Source organism: Coloeus monedula (assembly GCF_965178545.1).
Source record: "Coloeus monedula genome assembly, chromosome: 18".
NCBI lineage: Eukaryota > Metazoa > Chordata > Aves > Passeriformes > Corvidae > Coloeus > Coloeus monedula.
The window spans coordinates 3183592-3203083 of NC_138798.1; the positions used below are offsets into that span (position 1 = coordinate 3183592).

Here is a 19492-nt window from a genome sequence, read left to right on the forward strand (position 1 = left end):
AGGACAGAAACATGCAACTTCCACAGAGATCCATTACCTGGAGAACTTCCTCCTCCAGTTTTAGTGAGAAATACTGAAGGACTCCATCATCACTACTCTAGCTCAAAGGAAAAATAAATTTAAACCTACCAAACAACTTCCCCAACATTGGAGGAGATCAGGTATCGGATGAACTGTTTCATGTTGTTATAAATTGCCCGTCCTTCTTCCACAGCAGCCACAATCGTGGAGAAGTTGTCATCTGCTAAAACCATTTCAGAAGCAGTTTTGGCCACTGCAGTACCAGAACCCATGGCAATTCCAATTTCTGCTTTCTTCAGTGCAGGGGCATCATTGACACCGTCCCCAGTCTAAAACGAGAATTCAGAGTTGGGTGGGCATTAACATACAGATCCAGAAAGGAATTTTGCACTGGGTGTGGTTTGGGATCCTTAAAACTCACTAAGTGCAGGGAAACATAGAAGCAAGTGTTTTCCAGAATGGGGAATTACTCTAAGAAGGCCTAATTAGGGTTTAAACATAGCATTTGCCTTTCTAACCAAGTAACCATCGCTTACCATGGCTGTGATCTCATCGAAAGACTGAAGAAACTCCACAATTTTGGATTTGTGGGAAGGCTCTACACGGGCAAAGCACCGGGCATGGTGACAGGCATCTCTCTGGGCAGCAAGGGACAGCTCATCGAATTCCCGGCCGGTGAAGGCTTTGGTGGACACGTCCTCATCTTCCACAAAGATCCCGATGCGGCGGCAAATGGCCACGGCCGTGCCCTTGTTGTCACCAGTGATCATAATAACTCTGATGCCAGCCTGTTTGCACAGCTTTATGGATGAAGCTACTTCAATCCTTGGGGGATCCAGCATTCCCACACAGCCCACGAACGTCAGGTTGGTCTGAAACGAGATACGCCGAGTTTTAGTGCAAGATCCTGCAGATTTCTCCTCTGGCAGCAGCGAAATAATTGTTTTCCCTGCACGTTACATCTCTCTGTGTCGTGACACTTGGGATCGCTCCTTGTCCTGCCTTACCAAATTTTACTTCAAATGCACTAATTTTACAAGTTAAAACGTGCTCTACTTGCCAGCCTTGCAAATTCAACCTGCAAGCATTGAGTCTTTCATTTTTATCATCAGTGCCAGGAGCAGAGAGAGCACAAGCCAAAACTCATGCAACTATTATTACCTTCCTTCTAAATACCAGACACAGATTTCACTGGAAAATTACAGAGCAGCTAAGATGATAATCATGGACTGAGCCCTTGCAGCTGTCAGCACAGAGGCAGGCAAGTGAACCTGACTCCCAGAGCAGGTATATTCCACCACACAATCCCAAAAAAAGTCTTGCAGTTGAGCAATGCCAAACTGAAAAACCGTAAGAGTTGAAACAACAACACAATTTTTGCACTGTTTAACTGATTTCTTCTTGTGCTTTTAGCCAAGCAGCAGCAGTCTGTCTACATGCCATCAACAGTTTCTTCTAAAACACAAAGTCTGTTCTTACACCGAGCATTCCCTCCACACATGTGAGGAACTGTTGTGTCTGACATCAAAAATACCCAGAAAGAAAATTCTCAGATGTAACTTCCTCAAGGAATAATCAAACATAAGGAGTCACCATTCTCCAGTTTGGGAGAGGCAGAAGTGCTACAAATCTTACCTCATAGTTAATGAAATTTGAGGAGTCCTCCAGATTCATTTCCTCTTTTTTGGGAGGATTGTCATGGGTTGCCAGAGCCAAGCAACGCAGTGTGTCTCTGCCAGTTCCCCATTCTCTAATGACAGACATTATTTTCTGCTTAATTCCTGAGGTTAAAGGTATTTTAGCATTTCCAACACGGACATGTGTACATCTGTCAATCACACCTTCAGGAGCACCCTGCAGAGGCAAAAAGAAAAAGTAGTTTAGCTTAATAAATCCCTTTCCATTACAACATTTGCTTAAATTATGAAGTCCTTCCTCCCACTTCAAGCTGCAGTTCATTGTACCATAATTTTTAAGTATGTAACACCATTTCACCACCACACTCACTCAAGGGACTGACCTTAACAAACATCTTGCTCATGGATGTGCGGCTCGGTTTGTTCGGAGTACAATAGACAGACATCGACTTCCTGTCTCTTGAGAATTCCAGAGTGAATTCCTTCTTCATGAGTTGTTTTATTACCTTATTAAAACAAAAAGCATACAAATGCATTTAGGTGATACATACTACAGAGCTGTCTCCCCAAACAATGCCAATAAAGGGGGACTCACTGAGTTGCAGGCGTTTGCGCGTTCAATTCTAGAAAGTCCCTTCAGGTCTGTGTCAAACACGTTCATTTTCTCAACCAGACACGTAAGCGCCGTCTCTGTGGCTTCACCAACCTTTTCATAAACTCCCTTAGCCTTGAGTTAACACAAAGCAAACAAAAGCACAGGAGTTTAAACCTCACCTGGAACCTGCCACAGACAAAAGCTCAAGTTTCACAAGGGTGGGGGGGGAACAGGGGAAAAGCTTAATGAGATTTAATGTGGCACATGAAACAAGTAAAACTACTTGAAAAGAGCAGCTTTGAGGAGTTTGATTTGTAGGAATTTGAAGCCCTTACCCTCAAGAGCAGCAGAGAGAGGTGTCAGTACTTTATCATCAAGCATTTAAGACATTTTGGGATTGGCAGCAACTGTAAGGCAGTGAGGCAAAGCAAGAAAGCAGCACCAGGAAATCTCCAAATTACAGATTACACTTGCTGCTGGATTTAGTTCTCAGTGTTCAACAAACAAGTAATTATCAGAATTAATACTTCAGAGGGCCTAAATACTCTCCCCCCTTGACTAGAAGGGGATTTACCACTGCAAGGTATTACACAGACAGATGAGAACATTTATCCTCATTCCCACACTCTCCTCTGTTCCAGGATATGAACTTACTTCATTGTAATCCAAAGAGGAGTCATTGCAGAGTGCACAGATCGTTGCAAGTTCCACAAGACCATCATACTGGCTACATTTAATCAGTTTGTCATCTTTATGCCTTTCCAGAAGAAGAAAAGGGGGAGACTGAAGTTAGTTATCTAGAATTAGCATCTCATCTTTTCTTTATCCTCTTTACTGCATTTCCATTTAGTACAATGCTCATTAGTTATGGACTTGGAACTACAGAAGTTGTTGAGAAGAGCAGGATTGCTGAAGGGGAGTTCTGAAGTTTGGTCAGAGCCATGAATGGAATGACAAGATCATTGATGACATCACTCCCTGAGTGACAAAACCTCACTTCCTCCAGTGACAGTCACACAGCAGCGTGGAAAAGGGCTCAGTGATGAGGCACAGGAAAGCACTATTTGAGCATGTGCAGGGCTCGGAGGGGAGATCCACACAGGAGAGGGATATTGCTGGATACCTGAGGAGTTTAGCTTCCTTCCTGCTGCATATTCTGCAGCTTCACTGCAATGCATGAAATGCATGAACTGGGCAGGCATTAAAGCAGATTTCACTTCTTTAATTTCCTAACAATCAATGTCTATTATATGTGAGCATCCTAAAGCCATGAAAAGTGAAGTCATTTCACAAGACTAACTCCACTAGAAAAGAAATACTCTTTCCTAGAAGTGGTACACACTTAATGACAAATATCTCAAGGCTTCAGAGAGAGGGAAGGTACATTTTCCTCAAGTAAAGCACCATTTTGACATCACAAGTAAGAAGCAACTTCTCTGCTTTCACATTTGGAAACAATGAATTTATTCCTTTTCTGGAACATTCCCATACTTCTACAGCAAGAATAAAAGAACCAAGACAGTGTTCAATACTGTTATTTTCCCACCAGCAAAATTAGCAAGACAGAGCTAATATATAACATCTTTTATTAAAGCTCCCAAGGAGGGGGAAAAAAAAAGGTCTGATGGAGGAAAGATGTGGATCGTTACTCCGTAAGAATTCACAACACAGACTATGACATGTCCCATTATGTAAGCTTTTGTTCAGTTGTGGCACTGCAAACAAATTCCAGTGTTGTGTAACACAGAACAAGAACAAAATGAATTTTAAGAAAACAAGTATGTTTTTCATGTTTCATTTTGCATATAATCCTACAGCCATAAGCTGTGGCTTTAAAGTCCAGCTCTCAGGTTGTCACCTCGTCTATCCCACCCAAAACTTCCTGTTTTCACCTGTTCTGAACTCAAAGAACACCAGCATACTGGACTATCCATAGCTTGTTACACCAGGGTGTGCTTTTTATAACCCTTGTTTTTGTGTCCCTTATCAACAGTTTCTGAAGAACAAATGCAGTCTAAGGTGCTGGGATCAGTTCTGGATAAAGGAATTCTTTTTCTTACAGCTTCAGGTTTTTCAAGATTAACTCATTTGAAGGTCAAATGCAATCTGCCAGTTCTTAATTATTGTTGGGTTTGTGCTCTGTTTGCAGTAAGCACTGAGTGTGCTGACACATGGCAGAACTACTCCAAACTTTGACAAACTCCCAATATCCCTGCAAAATAAATCACTATGAAATCTGGGGTGTTTTTAGAAGGGAATATTTGTGATTTTATATTCTGAATGAATCTCAGGGGAGAGTCAGGTATCATATTTTTTAAGACTAAGCGAAAAAATACTGATTTAGTGCAAAAACACTTAATGGTTATGAAATTGAATAGGCTGTGGAAGCCAACAGTGTCTGAAGTACCAAGTAACACCTGTCTGAAATGGTTCATATCTGGAGCAGGTCCTGCTCTGGGGCAGTGCAATGGATTAACTGCCTCTTAACCCCCCCCCAGACTTCATTTTCAGTGACAGTTTGCAATCCAAGATGAAGTCAGTCACCTTACTCAAAATCCCTTCAAAGCCACTGCTTTAAATGCTGCCCATAAACGCAGAAATAAACCAGCCCTAAGGCTTGGAGTTGAGCTGAGTTTCCTTATGCTCCCGGAAGAGCCTTTCTGAGGCAACTTCCCTCTCTCAGAATCCTTTGTGAGTTTAACACACTTGTTCACTTTCTCCAACTTCAGCAAGTGAAAACAGCACATTAACAAACATTATCTGTCTCATTATCCCCCACATCTGGCACCACATTCTATTTTATTCTTTTGTTTATCTGGAGCTCTTGTGAGACCAGCTAAAGAGCAACAGCTGGGAGTTTTGCAAGGTCTGGAGTCACCTTGCCTAAGCAAATGCTGCCTCCTGAAATGAAAGTGAAAGCTTTTGACAGCAATTAGCTTTGAAATAAAAAGGAGAACTGGGGAATTAAGATTTCCAGCTGCTGGGAACACCAGGGTCTTAACTGCTGTGGGAATTAAACAGAGATAATCACTATTGAGATGGGCAAGATTGCAGGAGTCAGAGGCACACATATGAAACTGCACAAGGCTCAGACGTTTACAATAACTGAAATTAAATTCTACTTTGCCCATGGCAGAATGCTACTCTGCAAGTAAAACTGAATTGATAAGATTATAAAACACATGGAGGACTGACCAAGTAAAAGGAGCTGTAACAAGCCAGTAAACTTTTCTTCAAGAAGCAGTCCTAAAAATTCCTGAAGTTTTCAGGATGAACCACTTACCTCACTAGTAGAGACTTGCAACTGCTAAAGTAAACCAAACCTCATTCCTTTCCTAAAGGACTGGGTTTAACAGCAGCTCAAATAGCAAAGGCTGGGATAAACACACATCAACTCAAGCACAGATGCACCAATAAACTACTGAGGGCCAGGGACAGGAATTTACAGTCAATTTAAGAAGTAACACATTCAGAAGATGCCTCAGAAAAAACAACTTCCCTATTCTCTGAGGCAGGGAAATTGGAAACACTGAGCTCACAGATTAGCAAATGCTTACCTTCTTCAGATTTACCCAGTTTTTACATAAAAGTAAACCTCACAAGCAGAAGCACTGAGATAGCTAATCTCAGTCCAGTAAGACTCCAATAAAATAAATCCTCTCTACCCATAATTAATTTTTAGATTATCAAGGGAACTTGGCAATACTGGAGACTGTATTCAGTGTTATGAAAGTTTACTTTTCTACCATTGATCTTCGTTTTCCTGTTAATTACTTTGCCCCCAGCCCTTCAGTGTGCATTCTCACAGGCTGCCCTTTCATTTATTAACAATCACTATTGAATATTACACGCATCCCTTTTCTAGACCAAAGTAATAGTGAATGCATAAACAGACAAATATTTAACTTCAACAGAACACTTACACTTCTCCCATGGGAGCATATGTTGAACCAGTTACAGTAAATTCGTTCAGAGAGCAGCTGTCTCCTTCTACTCTGTCCAGGATAAACATCTGAAATTAGAGAGTTACAAGTGTTACTATCTTTGAACAATAATTAATTCAAGAGATTTAAACAGGCCTTAAGCAAGCAGGTACAAGAGGCAAGTTCAGGCTGAATAAACAAACCAGACAAGTCCTGATCCTCTGCACTTCGATCTCACGTATGTTTGAACAGCTCCATACACTGAAGCACAAAGTGCAGGTAACAGCCCTTCTGCCTACAGATCTCTTTAGAAAACTGAGCTGAAAACCACAGGAACTGTGTACACTTCAGCTGGGAAGACCATTCACACACCACCTGACAATCTTCACTAGATCCAAGCTCTTCCTAAGCTTCACAGCTGTGTATTAATCCTCATGTAACACAAACCATGAACTAATTATCTGCTTTGAAACAGTCAAAAGCAGCTCAGCTGGACACTGTCAGCTTGGACACTGACAATTCCTCCCAAAATCAAAATAAAAGCATTTACAAATAGGAGAAGCTGAGATCTAAGAGGTGAGGTTTCAGCAAGAGTCAGACTATGGCCACTTTCTCTTAATACCAGCCTTAAGCAAAAGTGTTGCTTGTCCTGGATTTCCAGTTACAAGTCACTTTACCACATGAAACACTGGGAGTTTAAACCATTCAGCCAACTCAAGTGCTGTTCTAGCACTGGTGAAATGATATTTTCAAATTCAGACAACCATCTGAGGGATGCAGTTGTACCTCTAAGAGACCTGCAACTCAGTCATTCCTTTGTTTCCTTTCTAGGAGAGCTGCAGGCAGAGCCACATCTGAGGATGGAGATAAAAACCACAGTGCCTGAAGCTGTCTTACTCTTCATGGCTTGCTGGAGTGGTACTGGAGAAGATAATTTCTCACTAATTGATGGTGTATCCTAATGGAACTTCTGATCCACTGGTTAGTACAGGCCATTTTGTCACATCACATTTTAGCAATGTCCTCCTCTCCCCTCATCGTGCTGCCCTATGTTTTAGAGACGCATTCTCACAAAATACAGCCCAATAAAATAAACTCATTGTTACAGGTATTAGAATTTTGCTACATTTTTGCAAACTGCAATTCACATTCTGCTGCAGCTGTCAGAGGTTAACAAGGAACCAAGTAAGTTGTACTGGACAAGATCTAAAACATTTAGCCCTCTAAATAAGGAGCAGAGCATTTTGAGCTTTTAAATAAACACAACTTAAATGATGAGTTAACCAGGAAGCCTCCTGCTTTTGGCATCTGCAGGATGAAAAAATCCCTGCAAAGACTAGGGCAGTTATGCAACTCTACTGCAAGTAACCTCTTCTGGAATACTGATGAGCAGCTGCTTTGTGTCTCTTAGGTATAAATACTACGATACTTAAGGAAGCAGAACAAGTCAACCACCAATTAGAAAGAAAAAGCCATCAATCACATGAGAATAAAGTGCTTAGGGCTTACAAACTTTCACCACTGGTGTGCAGTGCTCAACATGCACACATTTGGAATTCTAACCCAATGTAACGAGACTCTGGACATTTCATGTTGGAGTTGCCGTGCCACTGAACATCTAAAGTTATTAAACAGAAGAATTCAGTGTTTTCGCCACTAAATCCCTACACAGAAGCACAAACTGGCAACTGAACACGCAGCATGTTAAGTGATCAGCCATGAAAGTCCCAAATTAGCCAACTCTAGACAGAGTACTGGGGGGAAGGGAGGAAAGGCACAGAACTCACGCTTACCTAAAAATACACCAACATTGAAGATGACCCTGGCAATGCTGGTGACACGGTCAACTGCACCTCAAGCTGCCAGATTAGTCAGTGTTGCACACTGAAAACACTACAGTGATCCACACGAGACCAGCAGAGCTACTGCAGGTAACATAACCAAATAAAGGTGGAACCTCCTCAGAAGTGAACACACCTTTGACTACCCAAGTTGCTGCAGTAAATCTCCTTTTCTCATACTAAGTTTCTCCACCATTGTTGTCTTTCTCAATTAAAGACCCAAGTGTTTGACACTTACACACAGTCTGGTCGACAGTGTAACTTTCTTAAAAAAGGCATAAATCCCACCAAAGAATTACCAGCAACCTGAAAGGCTCCCAGACAAGTCAATGGAAAGCTGCTTACAAACAACTTTCTCTTCCTTGAGTGTGGGTAGAGCTATTTTTAGCCATGACTAAAGAAGGGAAGAAACAAAAGCCTTCAAGACTACACAGTGGAAAACTGAATTTAAAGTGGAGGCTTATCTTAGGAAAATAAGGCAGGATTTTGATGATATGAGAACCGAAAGAGCTGGGATCAGGAGAATTTGAGCCATGCTGACTACTGAGAGCGGCTGAGGAGAGAAGGAGCAGCAGAAGCAGCCAGTGGGACGTACCCTGCACACAGACATCTGGTTGGTGGTCAGGGTCCCCGTCTTGTCAGAACAAATCACCGAGGTGCAGCCCAAGGTTTCCACAGAGGGGAGGCTCCTCACAATGGCATTCTTCTTGGCCATCCTGCGTGTGCCCAGCGCCAGGCAGGTGGTGATGACAGCAGGCAGGCCCTCGGGGATGGCGGCCACGGCCAGGGCCACGGCGATTTTGAAGTAGTAGATGGCGCCGCGGATCCAGGAGCCGCCGTGGACGGGGTCGTTGAAGTGGCCGATGTTGATGATCCACACGGCGATGCAGATGAGGGAGATGACTTTGGACAGCTGCTCCCCAAACTCATCCAGCTTCTGCTGCAGCGGGGTTCTCTCTTGCTCGGTGGCCACCATCTCGTCACGGATTTTCCCGATTTCCGTGTTTACCCCTGTTGCAATAACCACCCCCATGGCCTTACCAGCAGCAATGTTTGTACCCTGAGGTAAAGAAAGAGAAGGGAAAACTTGGAGTCAACCTACGAACAGGTTTTGTGGGTGAGTTTCTTTTGTTTGGTTTTAATTTAACAAAAAAAACCACCACAAAAACACCCCAAACCAAACCACCTCATGCAAGCTCAGATTGTGTCTCAGCCAGGACATGGAAAAGGGTAAAGAGGAAGAGGATGACACTGCCTGTGTCTGTAAGGGAACACTCCAGGGTGGAATTTCTGCTCCCAGAACAGGCTCAAAATCAGTCACTATTGATCTCTCACAAGCAGCACAGCCAAATCCAGATGCTGAGCAAGCAGTATGTATTTCAACTGAAATACTGAATGTGTTTTCCCTCTTTTTTTTTTAAATTAGGGCTCTATTTTATCAGATTTAATGTTATTTACTATGACTAATAGATGTATTCTCTGAAGCTCCCTGTGTGAACGTATTTAACATGGAAAGGAACAGTTAAATTAAGCAGCCTGCCAGCAAAAAGTTATTTTCTTATCTGAAAGATATTTAATGCTTCCTTTAAATAAATTTGAACAAACTGTTTCATTCCTATATAGAAAGCCAGTTCTCAATTGTAGCTACACAACACCAAAATTTGTGTGGGCTCTTACCATGCTGAAGAACTATTACTTTAGGAAATTACTGTAGAGACACTAAAAGTGTGTGTGCTCTACCTTCCAAGACTTCCTTGTGAAGGACAAAAATAATTTTCCTCATATAGACTGGTTTCATCCAGCATCTTCCCCTGAGGACAGCTTTTATTAAAAGTTAATTCTAATTTTTAATGCATTTAGTTCAATGTGTATGGAGACACACACACAGACGTGTAGAGAACATCGCAAAGTCATGCAGCTTTTGGGGGAAGACCTGAAGTTCTGCACGTTTTTATCAGCTTCAGTGTTATTTTAAAAATGTTCTGAAAATCTCAAAACAAATAACTTACAGAAAAGAGCATGTTCTTCTTGTCTTGATTTACAGCACGAGGATCAGGCACAGGGTCAGTGTGCTTTATAACAGACACAGATTCACCTGAAATAAAGATAATAGTCTTAAAAAGAGATTATGCATCTGGAGTCCTGAGGGACTCAAAAAGTTATAATCTTGAGCCCTGAAATTTTTAGGACGTCAAACTTCTTTCCTCAAATGTTGGCCAAGAAAGCTGAAAATTATGTATCAGCTTCTACCAACATGTCACACAGGTATAGAAAGGTTCCTCTTCTTTAAAAAGCAGATGTTCATTGCTACACCAGATTTCACAAGGTGGTGCTCTCAGCTTCAGTCACTGAGTTACACTACTTTGTGTAAGCTCAAGAGAGCCAAAGCTTCCTCCTTTTAAAAGGATTTTGTTGAGCAGCATCTCAGACCTCAGTCCTATTTTATCAGTCAGGAGACTCAAGCACCAGCTTGGCTGAAAACAGCAAAGGCTTCCTTTAAAACAAGAATTCTGTTACTTAAATAAAGGCAAGGAATAGTCCCTTTTTATAGAATTCTGGTGGGCTATTTCTACTTATTCCGACAGCTTTACAGGCATGGAGTCCATTTTCCTATGCTAAACATAAGTAAAGCTTGATCAGTCTTGTGCTATTCAGGATCTGTGGTGAGAAACTTTGGAGCCTGTTTCAAGACAGATTCAAGGATGAAAAATAGGCTTCCTATGAATACTTTACTGTTTTAAAATTCAGAGCTAGTTAACATTAATTTATGCTACCAAAACAGGCAGGCAGATCTTCATGTTCCAGCTGAAAGAAAACTGTTGTAGCATGCTTGGTTGATTCCCAACTTCTTTCCTATATTCAGAAGTGCTGCTACTTTGTTTTGTTTTCAACAAATCTGAAAAGGGCTCTAAAAATAGCTCTTGCATTTGAGGGCTGGTACCAGAAAACACACGAATGTGAGCGCACAGAATTTCAGCAAATAAGGCTCGAGTGTATTGAGTCTTTAGTGGCAGCAGCTTAAAAGCTGCCAGTATTGCAAAAGTTGTTCTCTCCTGTTGCAGAAGACATTTAGTAGATTTACATACTTTCATATTTGAGTGGTGACAAGATGTTCAAACCTAGCAGACTCTGTAAACTAGAAGAGAAATTCATAATTTTTATTTTCGTTTCCCACAAATTGCTTGTGTCTGTTGGGAGAAGGGGATGACCAAAAAAGCATTACAAGACGCAGTAAGAATGTTCATCCCACTAAAGGGAACACAAAGCCAATGATGAAGCAATACACTCAGCCACTCTAGAAGTTACCAGATCAGAAATTTACTGCACTTGAATGCAGAGAACTTCAATAACTGCAAGCTTGTTTCTGATGGATCATTCCAAATAAACAGTGAAGAGGCACTTTCAATTATGCACATAATTACATAAAAGTCACAGAAACTGTACCTGTGAGAATTGACTGGTCTACCCTTAGAGTTGTAGATTTGATAGAAGTAATTCTTATATCAGCAGGAACCTTGTCTCCAACTACAAAGGAATGACAAGACAAAGTCAGAATTTTGCTGTTTGAGAGGTTTCTGACCACGTGTCCCTTAGCTCTGACAGCCAGAAAAATGACTTTCCAATAACTGCTCAAATGACTAAGCTCACCAGCAGTTTTTGCTGCTTTCGTGACTTGCAGTACTCCCATTTTCTGAGTATCCAATACACTTTGACAATTTAGACTTGCCCCTACCTAACCTCCAAGAAAGAAGCTGTAAATCACTGGATTGTTTCTCTAACCACACGGCCACTTGAAAGCAAAGGGAAAACATTCTCAAGAGCAAGACACCAATTTCAGAAGACGTATTTATAAACAGTCAAACCCCGTAGCTAAGGTGAATCGAGTTTCCTTTTCAGAACAAGTGGTCCTGCAGAGCCTTTTAGTTGTTTTCTCTATGCCCAAAGGGAGTCCTCTGCTCTCCAAAGATCACATTATCCACATCTATTTATTTAGAAAACTAAAAGAAGTTGTATTTTCCTTTTCTTTGGCACCAATTGTGAGAATAACGTGCTTCTGCAAATATGCTCTTGTAATGTTATACTTTGAATCCTGCCAGATGTTTCAGAGTTGGATGTTAACTTCAGATCACACAGTAGCTTTCTTTTCCAGTAATGCTGCTCTATTAAATAACCACAATCCACATCCCAGTTACAATTTTCACAGATCTCTGTTATGTTTATCTCGTCATACACATTTCTACTTTGCAAAAGACAACACTGAAGAAAAAACCAAAACAAAACAAACAACTCACAAACAACAAAAAGTTCACTAACAAGTGCTGGAGACACCAAAGCAGCAGATGATAAAAGTTAACACCACTCCTAAAAATGACAGTGATGAATCCAGCTGTCAGCTGAGCTCAAGCATCCCTAACATCTCAAAACTAATTTTTCTACCTTCCTACTTCCTCTTACCCAGCTTTTCCTAGTTTTTAAGAAAAAAAGCTAAAGCCCTACCATTTTGTGCCTACTGAAAATAAATGGCTGGATGCAAATTAACTTGCTAAAGCATATTAACGAGGCACATTTCTGACTCACATGGAGGGGTTCTACATTCTGCATGTCAATGTTGCTAATTAACACGATTGAACACTCCTAATGTAATTTAGCACCGCAAGCATTCAAGTGTCAGCTAAATTATTATAAAATAATGCAAAGAAATAAAGAAGGGAGAATAACTAACTAAAGACAGCTGATCTTTTCAGTAGGTGGAATCTGTGTCCCTGCAGTGAAATTGAAATAAGCTGCAATTCCTGCAGGAACTGCTTATGCAATCAGCAGCAATAATGCACATTAAGAAATAATATCATGAAAATCTCTACAGTGGTGTCACAGCCTTGGCTCATCCAACCACTCACACCCTGGAGTAGAAAACTGTGCAACAAAACCCTGAAGAGGAGAATTAAGTGCTACTTCAAACATTAGGAAAACTCGCACCATGGGACTTTCTGTAAATTCAGAGTAACTCCAACCATTAAAACCAGGAAAAGATTGTATAGTTTTGCCTGCAAAGTCAGACGTGTGTTTTTGTGAGCATGTGTATACGAAGGGATAAAAAACCAGGCACAAATGTATCATTATACCATGTGAATACTAATTTAAGCCACAATGCCCTTGAGCAGCAAGAGAAAATAGCCTTAGACAAACGGTGGCCTAGGCCAAAAAAGGCAAAACTATTCAATTGCTCTCCTGGTGTCCTGAGGAGGGTTATTTGCAGACACACAGTAGCAGCTGCTTTTCAGATATGGCTGGACAGGCCAAGCCCTCAGAGCAATGTGGTGAGCGCCTGTCAACCTGCACAAACATCTTCAGAGCACTGGGAAGAGCTGCAGAGCTACAGCCAGCCCACATCCACCACATCTGACAACACTGGTAAAGATGCATAACACAAAAAAGAAGCTGTTAAAAGACTAATCTTAAAACTTTCAAGCAACTGGACTGACATATGGCAAAGTTCACAAGTGATTTTCTAACCTACTTCTGAACTGCTCTAAGTTGTTCAAACTCAATATTCACAAGACTTAAAATACTTGGAGAGACTCCTCTAACAGGCTACTGATATTCAACATCAGTATTTCCATGAAAACTACTACTGTTGTTATCAACTGCCTGAACTGCCAGAACCGAAGTGTTAAATTTATTATGACACTGCAGCTTTATAAATTTCTCAACAATTTAAGATAAGACACATTATTCACTCGCCCTCTCTGACTGAGAAGGCTGTAGTAAAATATTCAAGGCATTTCCAACAGGCAGGAAAACTGCACAGCAAGGTCAATTACAGAGATATTTTAAACAGCTCTTTGCAAAATAACAACTATGACACTAAGTCATTTATAGTCTTGAATATACTTTCAAGAGCACAACTGAAGCTGAATATAAATAGGAAGTCATCCTATGACAGAGAAGAACCACAGGAAATGTTCAGTGAGCAGTGTACTACAGATCTCATCTACAAATAGAAGGTGTTTTTTCCCTATACTTTTAAAACAGGAAAAAAATTGTCTGTTGTTGTTTTTTTGGAAGGCTTTTTAAAATGCATACAATTCAGTCCACAGAACCAATGAAAGTAATACCCAAGGCTTGAAAGAAATGAGAAAGTGATTATGTATTTGTGTTGCTCAGCACAGAGCTGCTACAGTAAATGACACAATTCTGTAGTCTGACATCTAAAATAACAACTCAGTTGCAGAAATATTTTTATCCATTATTTCAACTGAAGGTTTTAATCTGAAATAGTCACTTGATTTCCACAGCAGCTTTGAAGAAATCAAATAAACTGCTTTCAAAACTGCCCAGGTATGTGTTCTGAAACATAATGTAGCCAAATGCATAACTACTGATTAAAACATCCCCACTAACTACAGCATTGAGTGCTGCTTGGAGGAGTGAGAGAAGGGTTTGGTTTGAATCATTACAGCTTTACCCACAGAATCCTTTTATTCATGCATTTTAGAATTTTAATACTCAGCTTCAGCACAGAATAAATGAATCTGTTTAAAAACAACCTGGTCCCCACAGGGGGTTAAAAAAGATAAATATCCATTTTATTTAACTGTACGTACTGAAACAGACAATTTACAATTTCCACTCCTTGGTAGAAACTAGAGTGGTACTTTGTTGCAATAGGAATTTAAAGTTTATCTCAGTTGCTTTAAAGAAGTCACAATTTTTCACTGAAAATATGGATAATTTAGTACTTGAAAATACTGGGTTCTTCAGCCACCTAACCAGCAATGTTACCTGCCAAGATTCCCACTGATTACACCCAACACCCCAGCCTTTCTTCTCAAGTTCAAAGCTCCCCAGCCCTCATCTTCCTACTCCCAGTGCTGTGGCAGTGTTATGGGTCAAGTTCCCTCTGTATGAACAGGCACTGACACATATTTGATTTTTACACAGTCCAACACTGTTTCTCCACAGACTTGTCCCACATCAACTTCACATACAGAATGTATTAAGCAACCTGAGTCCCAGTTTAATACTTGGCACTGACCAAGTCCTACAGTGAAATGACCAACTCATTACCTGGGTGTTTCATTTGAGCACTGATATCCCTTTGAATACTTTACCAGTTTCCAGCAAAGCAATAAAATTAAGTATTTCATTTCAGAATTCTGTCAGACAGTGGTTTGAGACACTCACTGGGAGACCTCTAAAGCCAAAATACAATATTAATGTTGCAGGCTATGGTAGTCTGTGCTTTAAACAGCCCAGAAAGATGGGCAGAAGTGATGGGACACATTCTATGAGCAATGATGGAGGGAAAATAACTGCTAAAGCTGTGTGGATTTCAGTCCCTTGTATTTTTAGTTACTTCTGGGTACTAACAAAGAACCTTAGACTACAACAGGACCATACTCATCTTTCAAGTCTCAAATTATTAGACTATCTCAATACAGTCTATTGAGATCCATATGTCAGATCTTCTAATCAAAACTGCTGGTGACAGGAGGCTCAGGAAGCAACATTAATTGTACCTCCAAAAGCCACTATGCTATAGAACAGTCCTCAGAACAAAACTACTGCTTGAAATGTGTACTTTGACCACCAATATCAGCTCTGTTAACTCTTGACCCCTCACACCACTGGAGACTTACTCAAGAGATTTACAGGCAGGTACACTGTCAAAAGTGAAAAGTTTTGCTTCTTTTTTATGTTAATGTGTTACAAGAACAATTCCTCTTCTTAGCAAAGAAAGTGATATGTTTGCAGAAAGTCCCTCTGTGTGATCACAGCAAATGAAAGTAATTCTTCCTGTAGAAGTCAGAAGGGCTGTTCATATACAATATGTACCTCACACTTTCTTATTTATGTTTATCATTAACCAAAGCCAGTGTCACCCTGGATCTGCTATCAGCAGGTTGGGGGTTGGAACTGGACTTTTGTAATAAAGATTATCAGTACAGCTCCAATTATTCTGTAGTTGAACAGTTTGTGAACACAAACAGCTCCTGAAACTGAGTAAAAGCATCCCCAAACCAATTGCCATAAACCACCAAATGGAGAGAGGAAAAAAAAGTGTCTTAATATATTAACATTCATTGTTGACAAGTTCATGTATTTTGGTTTTTAAGACTCTATGGTCTTTCTCCTGCTTTATTAGGATGCTCTAATTTTAGCAGGCTAGAGTAGAAATACTATCAAGTTTAGAAGATATAATCTACCACACTGCTATTAGAACACCTGAGTGAAAATACACGGGGGTTTACCAGCCAAAGGAAAAGAAGTATTAATTCTTTTACCAAAACACATGAAGTGTTAGCAACTGTTTTCTGGTCTAACATGACAGATTACTGGTACAGTTATTTAAACCACTTTTCCTAGTGAGGCATTTAATCTCTTAATTTAAGAGTCAGTTATTTCAGTCCCCTCTCTTACCCAAAAGTAAGTTTATACTCTAAATTAGAGGATACACCATTGTGAATATTTATTAATAAACTGAAGCAACTGAAGCTTCCTACATGAAGAATTGAAGAACTCAGTTTAAGAACTGAAATGAATAGATTCAATCAACAGAACTGAGCGTTTTCTGAGTGTTGAATTGAGTATTGCTGAGGACAGTAATACTTAAAGCTCACACCTGAACAGAATGGTTTGCTTTTATTTAGAGGTAGAGCTGCTCCAGCACAACTGGTTTTTGTATTAAACTTCCTTAACACAAGCTCAGCTTAGCTCCTCTTCTCCCCTTGTACACAGACAATCTCATCTTCTTGTTGTGCTTGATTTCCTTCGACCATCAGAAACTTAATTTTTCTTCTGTAGTAACAGGTTTTAAGCATTTAACGCTTCCTGAACAGGGCATAATAAAATAGTACCAAAAATCAGAAGCTCTACAAAACAGGAACATAATTGAGTCCATCTACACCTTCATACAAGGCCAAGACTATCAAAGTGTCAAAATTAGAAGAGTGATTATGAACCATATTTTAAGTCTGAGTTTCCACTCCAAACCAGGAGGGTAAGATTTATTTTCCAATGAGACAGATTACACCAGCAAAGGTCCATCAGTTGTAACCACAGCAGTAAAACAGCACTTGCTTTCACTGACAAGGAGACAGAACAACACATTTAAATTCATTCTTTCCATCAGACAACTTGCATAAAACAGCCTCTATCATCCACCTTCTGCATTCTAGGCAGACCAAAAATATCCACCAAGGTTACTGTGCAGTGTATGCAAAGTGTGAGTATCCTAACCCAGGAACTGTTAAAGGTAGAGGTTTAAAAAAAAAAAAAAAAGTGAACAACACATATGTATTATATTGTTATCAAGAAAAGCCAAAAGGAAAGAAAAAGCTTTGCTTTCTGGGAGCAAAATAACTCCAGGTCAAAACTGAGGGTTGAGAAAAATGGAGATACTGTGTTAAACAGTATGTAAGACTCAAATTTTCTTAATTTGTTTCTTTATATTCTCTAAACACATACTTGTGTCATTCTCTCTGAAGAGGGCACCAGAACATTAGATAAGATTTGCTGATGGACAGGGACACAGCTTGTAAGCCCGCACTAATTTCTAAACCAAATTTGTCTAGTTTTAGCTTTTAATTAGTGGATCTATTTATACCACTGCCTAGTAGATGGCAAACTCTTGTGATCAGCCTACAAAAATACCTAATAGCAGAAAGAACAGACTGGTAAGTTAAGCCTCAACTTAAGGCAAGTCAGGTAGAGAACAACATCATCTTCACACCAAAGCTGAAGTCCTGTTTCCAAGTTATGCTGCATTTGGGTAACAGAAGAACCAAGAGTCAGAATTCTGGAAGTGAAGCAAAGCTCCAAATGCAAGTTTTCTTTAGCCTTAAAAAAAAAAAGCTTCCTTTGTTAGGGTGATACAGTAATAACAGAACATTATCCTGATGTTCAAGCTTTTTGTTCAGTACTATTTGTGCTTATAATAAAACCCACTCAGTATCAGTTCTGTCAGAGTACAGAATATCAGAATATGTTCTCAATTTTCAAGCAACTAAACCAGAATTAGTTTCACTATTTTTACCAAACAGTTTAGTAACTCAGAAGGAAAATGCTACCAGAATTGGGGTAAAAACTGGAAATATGTTTTGCAATATTTCAAATGTGTGTTAAAAGTGACACAAGTTGAGGCTGTGCCCTGAGTTGAACCTCAAATGACGCCAGACACCAGTGAAGTATGGAACAGAGTTTGGACTGTGTCTGGTTATGCCCAAGCTGCCTCTGATGTGTTGGCCAAAACATTCACTGAAGCTCACAGATTTATGCCCTACTCGTACATGTATTTATCAACCACTGATCTTACTTTCCTGTCTTTTTTGGTTCAAAAGTAGTACTTTAGGAAAAAAAGCAAAAGACATGCTTTAAGACTCAAACCCAACAGTTTGCACCCAGTAAGGAAACACCCACCACAACATTTGCAGTCAATTCTTTTTCCCTATCAAGAGAAGCTATCAGCAGTTTGCTTTAAGACCACCTCCAGCAGGTCTCTGTTCTGGGCTTAAGCCTTCCTCCATCCTTTTCCTTGTTTTTTCCAATCTCAATACTTTCCCAGAAAAAGTAAACCTGCATGTCTAGCACTGAGCCTGAAAATCAATCCTAGTTATTGGAAAAGTTACACAGGCACAAGGACCCAGATGTTCTGGAGTAAGATCTGCAACATCCACGTTTTTTAGTTGTACTACCAGGGAGAACCTGGAGCTCTTCACAACCACATGGGACTTTGATGTAACTCACCTCAAGAATCTTCCTTCCTGACCTTCTTCATCCCAAAATTTATATTTCTTTTATTATAAGGCACCCAAGAGTCCTGAAGTGCTCTGCAGTTGGAATTCAAAGCCTCAGAAAGCAGTTCTTGCCTACTCTGTGCCAGGTATAAAACTAAGTTTTCTGGAATATACACTAATTTAATAAGCAACAGCTTCTGGCAACTCTGTGTATATTTTTAACATGTTGAGTACTTACAGATACAGTAACAGATGACAAGAACCATCCTTCAGAAATTCAGGGAAAAGAGGAACTACTGTGCCTGTGCTTTGGTCACTTACTGACTGCAGCTATTGAACTTTCATTTATTAAATTACAGAAACTCAGATACACTCTATCTACTCCAGAAAATTTTAGACAGGAAAATATAGCAGAAGTGAACAAAGGTCATTTCTGTTCCCAAATGTGCTTCTATAAAAGAAAAGACATGATTTACAACCAGTTTATCCCAGTTTTTCAGGCTGAACTTCACACAAAACTTTTAAGTAGGGCCATGCTTTTTAAAATTTCTCTTTAAAATATTACTTTAACCCAGCAAACAAAAACTAAACTAAACCAAAGTGTATCTAATCTAATAAAATAGCCCCTGGTTACAAGTTTAGAGTCTAGCCTCCAATTAACTCCAGCTTTTACAACAGCATGATAATCCATTTAAAGACAGGCAAACTGAAAAGCCATGTGAGGACAGCATCTGGATGT

At 40.0% G+C, this 19492-nt stretch overlaps 1 protein-coding gene across 2 annotated transcripts in view; it reads right to left on the bottom strand.

Annotated features, from left to right (window-relative positions):
- Positions 1-19492, bottom strand: part of ATP2A2 (ATPase sarcoplasmic/endoplasmic reticulum Ca2+ transporting 2) — a 44301-nt gene that overhangs the window by 9540 nt on the left and 15269 nt on the right. For both annotated transcript variants that reach the window (XM_082293661.1, XM_082293660.1), the window contains exons 6-15: positions 11462-11542; positions 10027-10112; positions 8613-9077; positions 6177-6265; positions 2908-3010; positions 2254-2385; positions 2042-2164; positions 1657-1875; positions 558-893; positions 130-350 (exon numbers count right to left, since the gene is read on the bottom strand). In XM_082293661.1, coding sequence (XP_082149787.1) covers positions 130-350; positions 558-893; positions 1657-1875; positions 2042-2164; positions 2254-2385; positions 2908-3010; positions 6177-6265; positions 8613-9077; positions 10027-10112; positions 11462-11542 — 1855 coding nt within the window. The remainder of the gene's footprint in view (positions 1-129; positions 351-557; positions 894-1656; positions 1876-2041; positions 2165-2253; positions 2386-2907; positions 3011-6176; positions 6266-8612; positions 9078-10026; positions 10113-11461; positions 11543-19492) is intronic.